General features: G+C 37.9%; 1 protein-coding gene across 4 annotated transcripts in view; it reads left to right on the forward strand.

Moving 5' to 3' along the window:
* Nucleotides 1-14,338, forward strand: part of LOC122549187 (desmoplakin-like) — a 69,211-nt gene extending 54,873 nt beyond the window's left edge. For 3 of the 4 annotated variants that reach the window (XM_043688576.1, XM_043688575.1, XM_043688578.1), the window contains 3 exons: nucleotides 500-598; nucleotides 907-2,724; nucleotides 10,127-14,338. In XM_043688576.1, coding sequence (XP_043544511.1) covers nucleotides 500-598; nucleotides 907-2,724; nucleotides 10,127-13,279 — 5,070 coding nt within the window. In that variant the 3' untranslated portion in view covers nucleotides 13,280-14,338. The remainder of the gene's footprint in view (nucleotides 1-499; nucleotides 599-906; nucleotides 2,725-10,126) is intronic. The other variant, XM_043688579.1, reaches the window with a different exon arrangement.
* The last annotated feature ends 1,855 nt before the right edge of the window (nucleotides 14,339-16,193 follow it).

Genomic DNA, 16,193 nt, shown 5'->3' on the forward strand with positions numbered 1-16,193 from the left:
AATGCAAGTCTTAAGCTAGGTAAAATAAATCTACCTCATTTTTGCTTTATTTTTCTAAGTTTCCTATTGGTGCATTTCAGTCCCTACCTCCTATGTTTTACTTGTGCATCATCCAGTGGTTGGAATTTGCGATAGCTAGTATGTGCTTCCCAGAACAAGTTTTCTGAGACTGCATGTCCCTGGTTGACAGTTATTTTCTTCTTCAGAAAGAAAACCTATGAAATGCGATACAAATAGTAGAAAGCTTTCTTTGATGGTGATATAAAGTGAAGAGAATAATCAAACAAATTGTCATTTAAAATCTGGCACTGAATCTGGCAGTTGCTACAGGTCACTGGATTTAGTAGCAATACTTATGACATTAAGCTAGTCATCCAAAGTTCATGGTTTGAGATCCTATCTCGCCGGGGTCTGAATTCAATAATCATGATCATATAGTTCCAGAAATAATCCTTAAAGTAGCCACGTTGTTATAAAATTACTCTTTGTTTTCATTTAGTCTGCAGATCTACAGTCTCGTTACATAGAACTTCTTACGAGATCTGGTGACTATTACAAGTATCTAAGTGAGATGCTGAAGAATATGGAAGAAGTAAAGGTGAATTTTTATTTTTCTGTTCCGGGAAAGTTAATATTCATGTTGTAGCTGTTCTTGAAAATAATGAAATATTGATGTCTGTTTTCAAATAGGAAGTAAAAGTATTAAATTTATCCAATATATTCTCATGTCATTTTAAAAGCTGAACGTATTTATTATTTGGACAGCCTTAACTATTTGCTCTCAAAATATATCTAAGGTTATAAATGTAAATAACTTTTTAGTTTGTTGAATTTATGTTTATATTAAAGATGTAGGATACAAAGCAAAATATCACAGGCCACTTCCATCTAATTTTAATTATACAGATAAAAAACACAAAAATAGAACTTTTGGAAGAGGCACTTAAACATGCCCAAGATGAGAATGCTGATAGTGTTCAGCAGAAGAGGTTTCTTGATCAACATTTGAGCCAAGTTCAAACTGAGTATGCAGACTTCAGGAAAAGAATTATGGTCCTCGAGGAGCAGAAGAGAAATGTTGAATTGGACCGTGATACCATCAAGCAGAGGGAGGACTCGTACCTTCTCCAAATAAAAGAAATCCATGAGAAGATTACAAAATTGACACTTGAAATTGATGAGGAAAGAAGGAAGAGAAAAGCAGCTGAAAATTGGTATGATCAGCAAAAGAATGAACATGACAGTGCTTTCCGAATTAAACAAAAGGAACTGGATGAAATAGTGCTGATAAAATTGGAGATTGAGAAATCAATCAAAGACAAAGAGAGAGAGCTAGAAAAGCTTAAGAATGCATTTCAGGAAGAGTCTTTAAAAAGGAGACAGTTTGAAAGTGAACTAGATGAGCTTAGGGTCAAGTATGAGCAGGAAAACAGGATCTTAAAGTCACGGGTTGAAAGAGAGGTTCATGAGAGAGAAACTATAGTTGAAAGGTTAACTATAAAAAAGGAAGATGATATTGCAACTTTGAAAATTCAATTGGAGAAAGCTCTGAATGAGAAACGGAATCTCATGGAAGAAATAGAACGATTAAGAAGCTCTATCAGAGAAACTGAATTCAATAGAAAAAAGGCAGAAAAGGATTCTTTGCAGCAGAAGTCAGCTTGTATTGAGGAATCTAGGAGGAGAGAGGAACTTGAAAGAGAATTTCAAACACTCACAAAACTTAAAACTGACGAAACACTGAGGCTTAAATCACTTCAGCAGGATACCTCCAAGGCTATCCAAGACAAAGGAAAGGAGATTGAAAAGCTAAGAATTTTATTAGAGGAAGAAGTCAATAAACGGAAACATTTAGAAAATGAAAATGATAAATTAAAACAACAGCAAATTGATTTTCAGAAGAAGGACACAGAAAAACTTACCAAACTTAAAACTACAGAACAAGAGATTACAGTCATAAAGGTAGAACGTGAGAAAGTATCCAGAGAAAGATCTAAGTTGCAACAAGAGGTTGAACGTTTGCAAAACAATATAAGGGAAGCAAACAATGCCAAATATAAGATTGATGAAGAACTAATACAATTAAGAAGGAACGTACTTGAAGAATCATCAAAGCGAAAGAGGGCTGAGGAAGAGGCTGAGTGCCTTGAACAAAAATGCAAGGATCATACATTCTCAATTACTCAGCTCACAGAACAAATTAATCATATCTCAATCATGAAGAAAAAAGTTGAAGATGATCTTTCCAAACAGCAGAAAGCTTTTGACCAGCAGCTGAAAGAGAAGAATATTAGCACAGGAGAATTGAATAGACTGTATGCTGATGTTGAAACATTGCGTCGCCAGTTGAGTCAAGAGCAAGAAAGTACAAGACAGGCTTGTCAGAGATATGAACATGTCCAAAAAACTAGTGAAGAAAAAACCAAGGCTTTGAATGAGAGTCTAAGTGAAATAGACAGACTGCGTTCGGTTGTCGAGAACCTCACAAAAGAACGACTGAAGCTGGAAGAAGAGTTGAGAAGTTTGAAGTCAAATTTTGATGATTTTAAGAGATTCAGAGATGATGCAGAAGGTGATAAATCAAGAACCATCTCTGAATTGAGGCAGCAACTTGAACTAACATACAAAAGAACCACTGACCTTCAAGGGCTAATTAATGAGTTAAAGAATGAAAGGGAAAAATTGAGACTGGAAGTTGAAACATTCCAAAAGCAGGCTCTAGAGGTACATGCAAGTTTTACTGTTTTATCATGTGAAGTATTTTCTATTAGTCTTATTAACAGTGTTTACTGTGTTTTTAAAGAAAATGTCAAAGCTAATGTCATTCACTTCTTTGCAGTATTTCAGATATTCTTAGTTGGGTATTCTTAATTGTGGGAGAAAGTGAGGACTGCAGATGCTGGAGATCAGAGCTGAAAATGTGTTGCTGGAAAAGCGCAGCAGGTCAGGCAGCATCCAAGGAGCAGGTGAATCGACGTTTCGAAGAAGGGCTCATGCCCAAAACCTCGATTCTCCTGCTCCTTGGATGCTGTCTGACCTGCTGCGCTTTTCCAGCAACATATTTTCTACCCATAATTGTGGACATGAATTGAAGCAGAATTTCTGAAGTTCCCTAATCTAACATGAGTGATTGATAAAATGGCTGCATATATAATTCCCCCGTGGTTTCCATTAAAATTACTAGAGACAATGACTGACTTTCTACAGTAGTTATTGCTACTTACTTCCAAGCTTAGAGGATAATGGAAAATACAGAGGTTAACATTTTGTTTCAGATCTTAAAAATTGCATTAAGGCAATTGCGAATTAACTTCAACATTATGTGTAGGGATTTGTTATAAATTTGATTATTTCACAAATGTTGATCCATATGTCAGCAAAATGCAATTTTAAAACCAGTCAAGTGAATTTAAATGCTATATCTGAACAAATGCTGTTATTTGGGCAGAAAATCATCAAAACCTTCAGGGAATTAGCACAACTAATGCTGTTCAATTCAGTTGGATTCAGATGATCTATTTCCAAGGTTTCAATGAGATTGGAGACTCCCACCAAAATGATCAGATTCCAGGAATAACTACATTTATATAAATAAAACATTTACGTCATATCTTCTGAGAATATTTTGAGCACGAGTGACATTGTGATATAAGTCCTATGATTCTATCTGTCTCAAAAACAAACAAAGCTGTTAGCTTCATGTAGAAGAGTAAGAGTTCCCTTCCACCACCTTGATTTGTAAAAAATATTGATGTTTGATTGTTGGTGGTGGGCCAAAAATAGAATTCTAACAGCTCAGCAATATGTAACAAGAGTAAGACCTTCTTGAGGGTAGCCATTGTCTTTTCTAATGGTGCCCGTGAATAAAAAGAAAATCTTTGCAAATTTACACTTCCCTTGCCAATGTCGTGAATAGAATTAACTATGAATGTTTCTTACCAAGAAGTGAGTTCTTATCCGTGCTGTGGCCAACAGATACCCTTTAATTGAAGTTACTTTTCAAACTCTGATGTCAGGTCAGTACCTCTGTGCTGTTTGTTCTGTGAAAATTGACTGCAGCTCTTTGTGTTGTAGCGGTGACCACACTTCAAAAGCAGTTTTAATGTCTGCAAAATGATTTGAAACATGTTGAGATCATGAAAGATGCTATAACAAATGGAAATGTTTTATTTCTTTACAATTTGAAGGTTGATCCTCTTGTTCTTTAAATTGCTCATTTTCTGCTACTAAAACCACTTTTTATCATTTTGAGATAGAGAAATGTTAAGGACTTCTATTATTTGCTCCTTGTCCTGATCCTTTACTGACCTAACTGTGTGCAAGATTGTTTGTTCTTAAGATTATTACATATTCTAATTGTTTCATGTCATGTACTGGCTTTTTTTCTTACCCTTTATCCTTGTGGCTTAATGTTTTTAAAACTTTCTCATGAAAGAAGTCTATGACCTGCATAAATGAAGCCTTCTCTGTGTCCACTACAAAGCTTCTTCCTTGATACTCAAGGATAAATTTATATATTCAGTAGATGTATTCAATAATATATTCAATATATTTTATTTAATTTAGACTTTTCAGTTTTGGCTAACTTCTGTAATCCTAAGTATTATTGTAGTTGGTGGAAGTTTCAAAACACTGTTTTCAAGTTGCTACCTTTGCAGTCCACCCTTAATGAATCACCACTCTCCCATCCCATCTGATCTTAAGGTACTTTGTAGCAACATTATACAACAGGATGTAATACTGAGTTTGGGTAAATTACAAAACCTTGGCCAGTGTAGTAGGCTTCAATAAATTCTTTAGAGAGGGAAACTAGGGTAGAGTGGAAAAGAAGTTTAGGGAATGCAGTTCTCGAGGTTAGGCCTTAAGCAGTTATTGACTTGGCCACCAATAGTGGAGTGACCAACATCAGCGATGCTCAGGAGGTTAGAGGTAGAGAAGTACTGATAGTTTGAAAAATTGTAGGGTTGGAACAATTTATAAAGGTGGAAAGGGGCAAGTCCATGGAGGTGTTTGAAAGCAAGGATAAGAATTTTAAAAGCTAAGCATTTTGTGATCGCAAGCCAGGAGTCAATGTTAAGTTAGTCGATACACAGGTAATAGGGGAACTTGTTGCTAGTTAGGACACAAGTAGAACACAGGAGTTTTGAATCACCATGTTTACAGAGGGTGGAACATTGAAGTCCAGCCACAAAGACATTACCATAGTAATGTCTCAAGATACTGAAAGGCATTGATGAGGGTTTTGCCAGAAACATGAACTGTGGGATGGCTGAAATTAGTTAATATTGCAGAAGTGAAAATATTCTCATTGGCATACTATACTATAGAATGGATCAGTTGAGATGGTTGCATACATTTAAAGGGATGTTTCAGAATAAAGTATGGGCCCCTGAACCCATTCTAGCAATAATACTGACAACTTGTGCTCCATGCTCTGAGCCAAGTTCAGTACAGCACTGGCATCTACCTGACAATGAGGAGCTTTTCCCAGGTACATCCTGTACACTAAAAGCAAGACAAATCCAATCCAATTACCATCCCACACTCTCAGTTATCAGTAAGGTGAGGGAAGATGGTCATCAACAATGTTATCAAGCAGCACTTGCTTTCCAAAAACTGCTTATTGATGTTCAGTTTGGGTTGGATTCTGCCAAGGGCATTTGGCTCTAGACCTCATTATAACCTCTGTTCAAACATGGACAAAAGCTGAACTGAATACAGCATTTGACCAAGTGTGGCATCAAGGAGCCCGAGCAAATCTGGAGTCAGTGGGAATCCAGGGGGAAACTCTCCGCTGATTGGAATTATGCAAGCACAAAGGAAGATGTTTGTGGTTGTTGGAAGCCACTCATCTCAGCTTCAGGATATCTCTGCATGAATTGCTCAGAACAGTGGCCTAGGGTCAATAATCTTCAGTTGCTTCATCAATGACCTTCCGTCCTTCATTAGGTCAGAAGTGAGGATGTTTGCTGATGCTTACACAGGGTTCAGCAACATTCACGATTTTTCTTTTACCCAAGCTGTCCAAGTCTATATTCAGAAAGATCTGGACAACATCCAGATTTAGCAGGTAACATTTGTGCCACGTAAGTGCCAACAAGATAAAACCTAGACCATTGCCATTTGACATTCATTGGAATTACCATTGCTGAATCCCAAAATCAACGTCTTGGGCATTACCATTGATCATAAACTGAACTGGACTATCATATAAATACTGTGGCTACAAGAGCAGGTGAAAGGCTCAGGATCCTGTAGCGAATAACTCCCCTCCTGAATCCCAAAGCCTGTCTACCATGTGGCATGGTGGCACAGTGGTTAGCACTGCTGCCTCACAGCACTAGAGACCTGGGTTCATTTCCCGCCTCAGGCACCTGTGTGGAGTTTGCACATTCTCCCCGTGTCTGCGTGGGTTTCCTCTGGGTGCTCCGGTTTCCTCCCACAGTCCAAAATGTGCCGGTTAGGTGAATTGGCCATGCTAAATTGCCCGTAGTGCTAGGTGAAGGGGTAAATGTAGGGAAATGGGTCTGGGTGGGTTGTTCTTCGGAGGGTCGGTGTGGACTTGTTGGGCCGAAGGGCCTGTTTCCATACTGTAAGTAATCTAATCTAAAACGCACAAGTCAAGTGTGCGATGGACTATTTCCTATTTGTTTAGATGGTTGCAGCTCCAGCAACACTCAGGAAATTTGACACCACAAAGCATCCCTTTTGATTGGCACTATGCCCAAAAGCAATTACTCCTTCAGCCACCGATACACATTAACAACAGTGTGTACCATCTATAAAATGCATTAGAACAATTCACCAAGCGTCCTTTGACAGTACGCACAAACCTGCAATCAGCACCACCTAAAAGGACAAGAACAACAGATACATGGGAATACCATTCCCTATAAGTTCTGCTCCAAGACACTTACCATCTAGACTTGGAAATATATTTAGTTCAAAATCACACAATGCCAGGCAATAGTCCAACAGATTTATTTGGAAGCACTAGCTTTCAGAGCGATGCTCCTTCATCAGGTAAGTTGTGGAACAGGACTATAAGACACAGACTTTATAGCAAAAGATTACACTATCATGCAGTTAAAATATATTAAACAGACTTAGATTAAGTCTTTCACCTTTTAGAATGGTTTTGTTAGTTTCGGTCCGAAAAGGTTAATTAAGAGGAAGAAATTAAAGTATGAGATGAAGCTTGCTGGAGTTGTAAAAACAGCAAGAGTTTCTACGGGCCTTTTTAAAATGGAAAAGAGTAAATAAAGTGAGTTTAGCTCCTTTTGTAGACTATAAGGAAATGAAACAAACAAATATCTTGATCCTATCTTCACAATAGAGGATAGGAAAAACATTCCAACATGTGGAAGGGAGAGAGGAACTTGGTGAAACTGCAATCAAAAGGGAAGTGATATGAAGCAAGCTGAAAGAGTTGTGAGCTGACTAGTCTCCAAGTCTGAATAGACTTCACCCTAGAATCTCAGAGATTGCTAATGAACTAGATGCATTGCTGTAAATTTTCAAAAAGTTCCCTCTTTTCATGAATGGTTCCTTTAGATTGGAAATTAGCAAATACAATCCCTTTATTCAAGAATAAACAATGGCAGCAACCAGGAAACTAAAGATAAGTTAGATTGCCATCTGTCATGCGGAATGTATAAAATTGATCATTAAAATATTTGTAGCTGCGCATTTAGAAAATCTCAAGGTAAGTGGGAGGAGTCTGCATGCTTTCATCCAAAGGAAATCCTGTCTAACCAAATTTTTTGAATAAGTAACAACATGCTGTAGATAAAACGAAACCTGGAAACATACTTTACTTGGATTTCCAGAAGGAATTGTAGTAAGATATCACATCAAAGATCATTGCAGAAAATGAAAGCTCATAGTACAGGAGTTAACTTATTGATATGTATTGAATATTGGCTGGCAGGAAATACAGTATGCACAACTGGGCTGTTAGTAAGATCATAGTGAGAGAAGTATCACAAGGCTCTGTGCTCGAGGCCAAATTACTTATAATTAACTCTGACTGTTCTTAGCTTGCTATCTATAATTGTACATAGATATCAAGATAGGTAGGAAAGTAGGTTGTGAAGAAGAGATAAGATGGTTGTCAGAGGATACAAATAAGGTTTAGTGAGTAGGCAAAAATCGGGCAGATAATGTATAATTTTGAAAAATGTAAAATTATTCACTCTGATAGTAGCAATGAAGAAGCAGATTATTACTGGAGAAATGGAAAGCAACTATGGAATTCTGAATTGCGGAGGGATCGAAGTGTTCTAGAGTCACTAAAAGTTAATATGCAGGTACAGGTCAGAAGAAGACTCGTGGGATACTATCCTTTTATTATAAAACCAGTTGAACTTAAAAGTGAGGATGTCATGCTTTGTTTATATTGCTCATTGATGAGACCACACTTTGAATGCTCTTATGTGGTTTTGGTAACAAAATTGAGAGCTGTAAATGCATTGAAGGTAATTCAGAGGAGATTCACTGGATTGATACCTCAAATGAAACTTAAAAGGATAGGTTCAACAGGCAAGGCTTGTTTCCACTGGGGTTTAGAGTGAGGACTGGCTTGATTGAGACACAAGATCCTGAATGTTCTTAACAAAGTGGACATAGAATGAAGTTTCTTCTTGTGGTAGCCCAGAACTAGGCGTCACTATTTTCAAATGAAGGGTTGCTCCTTCAAAACAGATGAAGGGAATTTTCTTCAGAGTAGTGTTATTTTTAAAGCAGAGACAGATTTGGTTTAGGAAAGGAAATGCTAGATTTTTGGGGGTAGATGGGAATGTAGATGTTGAAACACACACATTGCAATGAAAGAGTTTTCTTTATCATTTCGTGGAGCATGTCCTTAATTTACTACCCCACTTGTCCCATCCAATTCTTGTTATCATTAAGGATGAAAAGGAGACACTAACAGTCATTAATGCAATTTATATATCCTGTAAGTGTATGGTGATGTGTTTCTCTTATTGTAGAATGGGGGAACAGCAATGAAAATGACAGCTTAATAAAGTGTAGGAGGCAGTGTAAGAGAATTGATGCTATAATTGATGCTGAAAGCATTTAAAAGAGATATCCCTTGTTTCATTCTCTGCAGTATTCTTAGGCTTAATCCAATGATATGTATAACTTGTTTTCAAATCAAGTATTCACCAGGTGAATGATCATAGCTCTCTTCCTGGCCTTTTCATAAAATGTGAATTTCTCATCTTAACTTCCTTTGAGTATTGCCAAGATATATCTTTCCAAAATCCTTTCTAGCCCTTAGTTGAGTATTAGCAAGCAAACAGACCAGACTGCAAATAGACTAAATCTTTCATATGTGTGTATCATACAGCAGAAAATCACAGATTCCTAAACTGCAAAAACATGGAGTATCATATTGAATTTGATTGCCTATCTTGGAGGCAGGAAGGAATTGTCCCTGGGATTTTCATTCAACTGTCCAGTTGCATTTGAGTGATCTGTGGTGTTTGCAGGGGTGGGGGGAAGAGTTGTGTGCTTGAAATGGTGTTTCACTGCCTTCCAGATGCAGTAAGACATAGCAACAAACTCAGAAGGGTGGTCACATATGAAAAGACAATAGCAGTCAGCCTTGCAATGGCCCTACTTGAGTTAGTTTGTCTAAAATGGGCCCAAGTATCTCCTCTGCTTACAATTGTTATTGAGGAAATGATGACTTAAAGATTTTTTGGAGAATTTAAATAAGAATACTCCAAGGCCTCTCTTCCCCATTCAATACAGGCTCCAGTTCTTTACAGTCTTTAAATTTGCTTAGCAATTGTTCTGATGAAGAGCTCATAATGTTGCATGTTAAAACATTTCTACTTCACTACGAAAAGTCAAGAAATTATAATGTTAAAAATGGATAATTAAACCACAAGAGAAATATTTTTGAGATTGGTAACATAGAATAACTTAGTTTTTCATTTGAAAGATTAATCTCTGTAGCACAAACTTTAAATTAAACAACTAGTTGGAAGAATAATATTGATATTGAGCAAACATATATATTTGGTTTAAAGTAATCATTTTAAAAATCTGTATTTTGATGATTTCACTTTTGAAATGTGGAAAGAAATAATTATTTATCTTTTACCTTAACATTTAGGCGACTAATATGATTCAGCAGACACATTCTGCTCAAAAAGAGATTTTGCAAGAAAAGGAGTCTCTCCTACTAAAAATCAAGCTCTTAGAGCAGGATAAATCGAGACTTCAACGGTATGAAGATGATCTAAGTCGAATAAAGGCACAACTAGAAGCTGAATCCCGCTTGAAGCAACGACTTCAGGATGAAATTGATGCAGTTAAATCTGATCTAAGTTATTGGAAGAATCAAGCAGAAATACGACAATTAGAGAAGGGGAAAACCAGCAATGAATTTGAGCAGTTAAAAGCTGAAATTGACAGATTGAAATTGGAACTGCGAATGACCGAAGAAAGGTATAGACAGAAACTGGAGGAAAGTGAAAGAACGAAGAGATCAGAACTGGAAGCACTGCATATTAAAACTAAATTAGAAATAGAAAAACTCAGTCGAGAAGTGCCAACCTTCAACAAACAGACTCAGACAGAGAATATAGTTACAGTTGATTCATCAAAACTTCTATTTGATGGAGTCCGTAAAAAGGTCACAGCAAACCAGTTGTATGATTGCCAACTTATTGATAAATCAACTTTAGATCAGCTGTTAAGAGGCCAGAAAACAACAATGGATGTTTCAGATGAAATTAAATTGAATCTACGTGGTTTGGAGAACATAGCTGGAGTCTACTCACAGAAAAATGGAGAAAAACTTTCAATGTCAGAAGCAACGAAAAGGAATATTCTTACTCCTGATGTGGCCTTGTCACTTTTAGAAGCACAGGCAGCTACTGGGCATATCATTGATCCAAACAAAAACAAGAAGATGACAGTGGATGAAGCTGTGGCTGTGGGCCTTGTCGACTATAAAGACCGAGACAAACTTCTGGCAGCAGAGAAGGCTGCAACTGGGTTTAAAGACCCATTTACAGGAAAAGCTATCTCCCTGTATGAAGCAATGAAGAAAGATATTGTTGACCGAGAGACTGGTCTTCGTTTGTTTGCAGCACAGATTGCAGCAGGAGGGATAATTGATTCGGTGAACAGTGTATATCTGCCAAAAGAGCTTGCTTATAAAAGGGGACTGATTGATGCAGAAATGTATCAAACACTTGCCTCTCCTTTTGATGACTCAAAAATTTTTGTTGATCCAAATACAAAGACAAAAGTGTCCTATCAACAACTGAAGTTGGCCTGTAGAACAGATCCTGGAACAGACTTGCTTCTTTTGCCAGTGGAAAAGCATGAAATAATGATACCAGGGATTAGAGCAGATGTGTCAGTAGACCATCTTGTGGAAGCCAAGGTTATAGATAAAAATACAGCTGCTGCTCTTGCGCATGGAACAGTAACAGTAGAGCAAATCAGTGACAAGTATAGGGGCTACCTGCAAGGCAGCAATAGCATTTCAGGAGTATATGTTGAAGCCACAAAGGAGAAGCTTCCAATCTACCATGCCATGAGGAAAGGCTTGCTTAGACAGGGCACAGCCCTCGAGCTTCTGGAAGCTCAGGCAGCCACAGGCTTTGTAGTTGATCCTGTCAATAACCAAAAGCTGACAGTTGAGGATGCCGCTGCAAAAGGAATTATAGGTCAAGAATTCAAAAGCAAACTACTTTCAGCAGAAAGGGCTGTTACTGGTTATAAAGATCCAGAAACTGGGAACACCATCTCATTGTTTCAGGCAATGAGGAAAGGCCTGATCGAGCATAGTCATGGTATTCGCTTGCTGGAAGCTCAAATTGCAACCGGAGGAATTATTGATCCAAAGCATAGCCATCGTTTGCCAGTTGATGTTGCTTACAAACGTAATTATTTTGATGAAGAATTGAATGAAATTTTGATGGATCCAGATGATGATACTAAAGGCTTCTTTGATCCCAACACAGAAGAAAATCTGACCTATCTTCAGTTAGTTGACCGGTGCATAACTGATAAATCCACAGGTCTTTGTTTGTTGCCACTGAGAGAAAAGAAAAAAGAATCCAAAACCACTAGGTCATCTGCAGTGAGAAAACGTAGAGTTGTAATTGTAGATCCTGATACAAATCAAGAAATGACAGTACGTGAAGCCTACCATAAGGATTTGATTGATTATGAGACTTTTCTAGAGCTTTCTGAACAGGAAGCAGAGTGGGAAGAAATAACAATAACGGGTTCGGATGGAACCACAAGGACAGTTATTGTTGACAGAAAAACTGGTAATCAGTATGACATTGAAGAGTCTTTAAAGAAAGGTTTAATTGATAATAAGAGTCTTGACGCCTACCGCTCTGGAAGTATGACACTTACGCAGTTTGCAGACATGTTCACTGATAAGATTAATATCAGCACATATAATGGAAGTGCACCAAACAGTTTGACAAACCTTAATCCATGCCTATCCCCAACTATTAAAATAACATCTTTTGAATCTTTAGATGATGCCAGTCCGATTGCAGCTATATTTGATATTGAAACATTAGAAAAGATAACAATTTCTGAAGCCATACGTCGTAGCATTGTTGATGCTATTACAGGGCAGAGGTTGTTGGAAGCCCAGGCCTGTACAGGAGGTATAATAAATCCTGGAAATGGTCAAAAACTGCTCATTCACGATGCTGTATCTCAGGCTATTATTGATGAAGACATGGGAAAGAGATTAAAGCCAGCACAGAAAGCATATGTTGGGTTTGAAGATGTGAAGAGCAAAAAAAGGCTGTCTGCGGTAGAAGCAATGCAAGAAAATTGGTTACCGTATGAAGCCGGACAACGATTCCTTGAGTATCAGATGGCGACAGGTGGACTCGTTGTACCAAATGTTTCAGGACGAATTACTGTTGATGAAGCAGTAAGAAAAGGTTTCATGGGTGCCAAAACAGCAGAGAAACTGAAAGATACCAGTAGCCATTCAAAAAGCCTAACCTGTCCTAAAACAAAATTGAAGATTTCATATAAAGAGGCAGTAGATCGATCTATGGTTGAAGATAAAACTGGCCTACGGATGTTGGAAGCTGCATCATTTTCTACAAAAGGAATTAACAGTGCTTATAATACAGGTGGATTCTCTGGACCAAATTCGCGTTCAGGTTCTCGTTCAGGTTCACGAAGCGGGTCACGAAGAGGAAGTTTTGACGCCACCTCCTACAATGTGTCTGTCAGTACACACACAACCCATTTGAGCACTTCCATGCGCTAACCGTTTGCTACAAATATCAAAGCAATGTGGATTTTCGAAATTTGTTGAAGATCCAAATCTTTACTTTTATTTTCAGATTGTTTTATTCCACACCTGTGCCCTGTCAAAATCAGTACCTGTTTAATTTGTGCTATGTTTATTAATCAATATCCCAAGATTTCAAATAATAAACGATTCACTTAGGTTAGCTTGTCAGCTGAGGTGAGGTATTAAGAGATTGCCCACTTGTGTGCATTATCAGCCACATGGTACCATTAGAGAGCTGGGATGCTATGGAAGACTGATGGCCCAACCCACATTCAAAATTGAAGACTGCAGCTGACACACACATCCCCAAATGCCACAATAACTCTCATAGCCAGTGATATTTATATGGGAATTATGAGGTTATGGGAGATTACCTAATACTTTACCATGCAATTGCTAAGCATCTGGCTCCTTTGATAGATAATACCTGAAGCAAAACAAAAACAAAATATTGACGCTGGAAATCTAAAATGAAAGTATAGTATTGAAAATGATGAGAGACTGGGAGGCAGGGTTCAGGTTTCAAGTCAAGAATAACACCGCTCCAAAATAGATTGTGTGCTCTATTCTGAAGAAGGGTCACCATTCACCTCCAAAAGAGAAAATGCTGGAAAATCTCAGCAGGTCTGGCAGCATCTGAAGGAGAGAAAAGAGCTGACGTTTCGAGTTTAACTAACCCTTTGTCAAAGCTGTGTGCAAGTACCTGTAATCCTGGAGGCTGCATGCAGGGTGGAATTTGAATTAAAATCCATGTGGAGTAAGTCGGAGGTGAAGACAGTCACCGAGGAAGGAAATATGGCTGTGGAAGCGAGTCTTAGTAAGTACCTTGTCTAACACTCAGAGAAAAGGAAAGCAGTGAAGGTGGACAGGGGGAGAGAGACAAATGAAATCCCTGTCTGAGAGAAGAGCAGTACTTCAGGGTAGGCATTCCTGGAAGAGAGGTGGCAGTGGGCTAAACACTGGATAAAAGCAAATTACTGCGGATGCTGGAATCTGAAACCAAAAGAGAAAATGCTGGAAAATCTCAGCAGGTCTGGCAGCTTTGACAAAGGGTCAGTTAGACTCGAAACGTCAGCTCTTTTCTCTCCTTACAGATGCTGCCAGACCTGCTGAGATTTTCCAGCATTTTCTCTTTTGGTTTCAGATTCCAGCATCTGCAGTAATTTGCTTTTTTTTACACACCGTTCACCTCACTGGCCTGAACTCTCTTTTCTCACTCTGTGCATGCTGCCAGACCCGAGTGTTTCCATCGCGTTTTAGAGCTAGAGGGTACAATTTCAATCTAAGGGATTTCCCATTTAAAATAGAGATGAGAAAGACTTTCCTTCTGAGAGTATTTGAAATTCTTTTCCACAGAGAGCGGTGAAGGCTATGTCATTGAATATGCTCAAGGCTGAGTTTTGATCATTTGGTGGGTCCGGTGTTAATGTGACAGGGAGAAAAATGGAGTTAACAACCTATTCAAATTGGCCTACTTTTCTTATTGCTTATGGACTTCAGTACAAAACCTATTGAAGAGATTCTTTTATGTGGTTAACACTATCATATAGCTGGTTCAAAATGCCCTACATTTGTGCCAATGAAGAAACACAGTTAAAAATGTTAATTCTTCATGGGATTTTATTGTGTAGCACTGAGTTTATTCTGTATTGAAAGGTTTGTGTACATAAAGAATATAAGTTGATCTTAAGGGGCTTCACTGGAGTCAATGTAATCTCATAACTGCCTTATAGTAGGACGTTTTTAGTAGTGGGGTAGAGGAAATCATTCTTAACATTGCATTTTTTTGATGAATATTCATTACTTGGATTTTCGGTTTGAGTGCATGCTGAATTTGAAGATTGTATTCTTTTCTTTTATTAATAAAGTTTCATAGTTTCATTATTTTAAGTGACTTTGTATCTCATTAAATAATTATGTTATCAATCCTATTATGTTCACATGTTGAAATATCATTATATAAGTGGGCAATGCAATTTCAGGGTAGAGGAGGCATATTTTTTGGTGCATGATTGGCCACACCTCGGTTCCAAATGTTTCTCCTGGGCTGGGTGTGTGCAGAGACAGATGAATTTCCAGGTATGTGAATCTGTCCTTTAAAATGGCTGCCACCTAATTTTCAGTGCAGGGGATTGGAAAATTGGCAAGTGACCCAGGAAGACCTGAGCAGGATGCCAGGTATGGAGCCAGATGGACAGAAAGCCTGCCTGCCTGTCTTGGGACTTGAGCCTGGTGTATAAAGTTTTAAATTAAAAATTAGATACTCACCTCACTTTGTACACTTGTCTAGTGACCCATACATGTTGATTTATATCCCCGTTTGCTCCCTCAGGCTTATTTAAGCATTCCATGTATCTCATCCATTATCTTTGCCTTTTCACCGACCATGCCAACTCACCTAGTATGTATTCTGGGTAGACCTAAGGACCCATAAATAGGTCAGACAAAGTAAAAATAATTTAGATACTGTAAGGGTTATTTTGGATTTTATTATAGTGAAAAAAATGCTAATCATAAAAACCCATTTATTATATTTCAATTCCTTCACTTCAATGAAGTCTTAGAAAAGTCAACATTTTCTTTCATGTGCATTAAGCACTGGAATTGATAACCTCTCATCAAGGATTCAAATAGCCTTGTAGTTGTGAAATGGACAGTGTCCACCATGATAACTTTTATGACTTTTGCCAAGTGATCAGGTCATAGAAGCATAACCCTCAGTTCCTCTTCTTTGATAGCAATTCTTGACTAGCATCTTAACGCTTCAGATTTTCCAATAGATTACGAACAGTGGGTCTCTCGAGAGGCTTTTTTTAAAACCACTTTACAGGATATCACTATTAGGTTACTGAGTAGTTCAAGCTGAAATTTTATACCAAGATGTAAT

Source organism: Chiloscyllium plagiosum, chromosome 4 (genome assembly GCF_004010195.1).
Source record: "Chiloscyllium plagiosum isolate BGI_BamShark_2017 chromosome 4, ASM401019v2, whole genome shotgun sequence".
NCBI classification, from domain to species: domain Eukaryota; kingdom Metazoa; phylum Chordata; class Chondrichthyes; order Orectolobiformes; family Hemiscylliidae; genus Chiloscyllium; species Chiloscyllium plagiosum.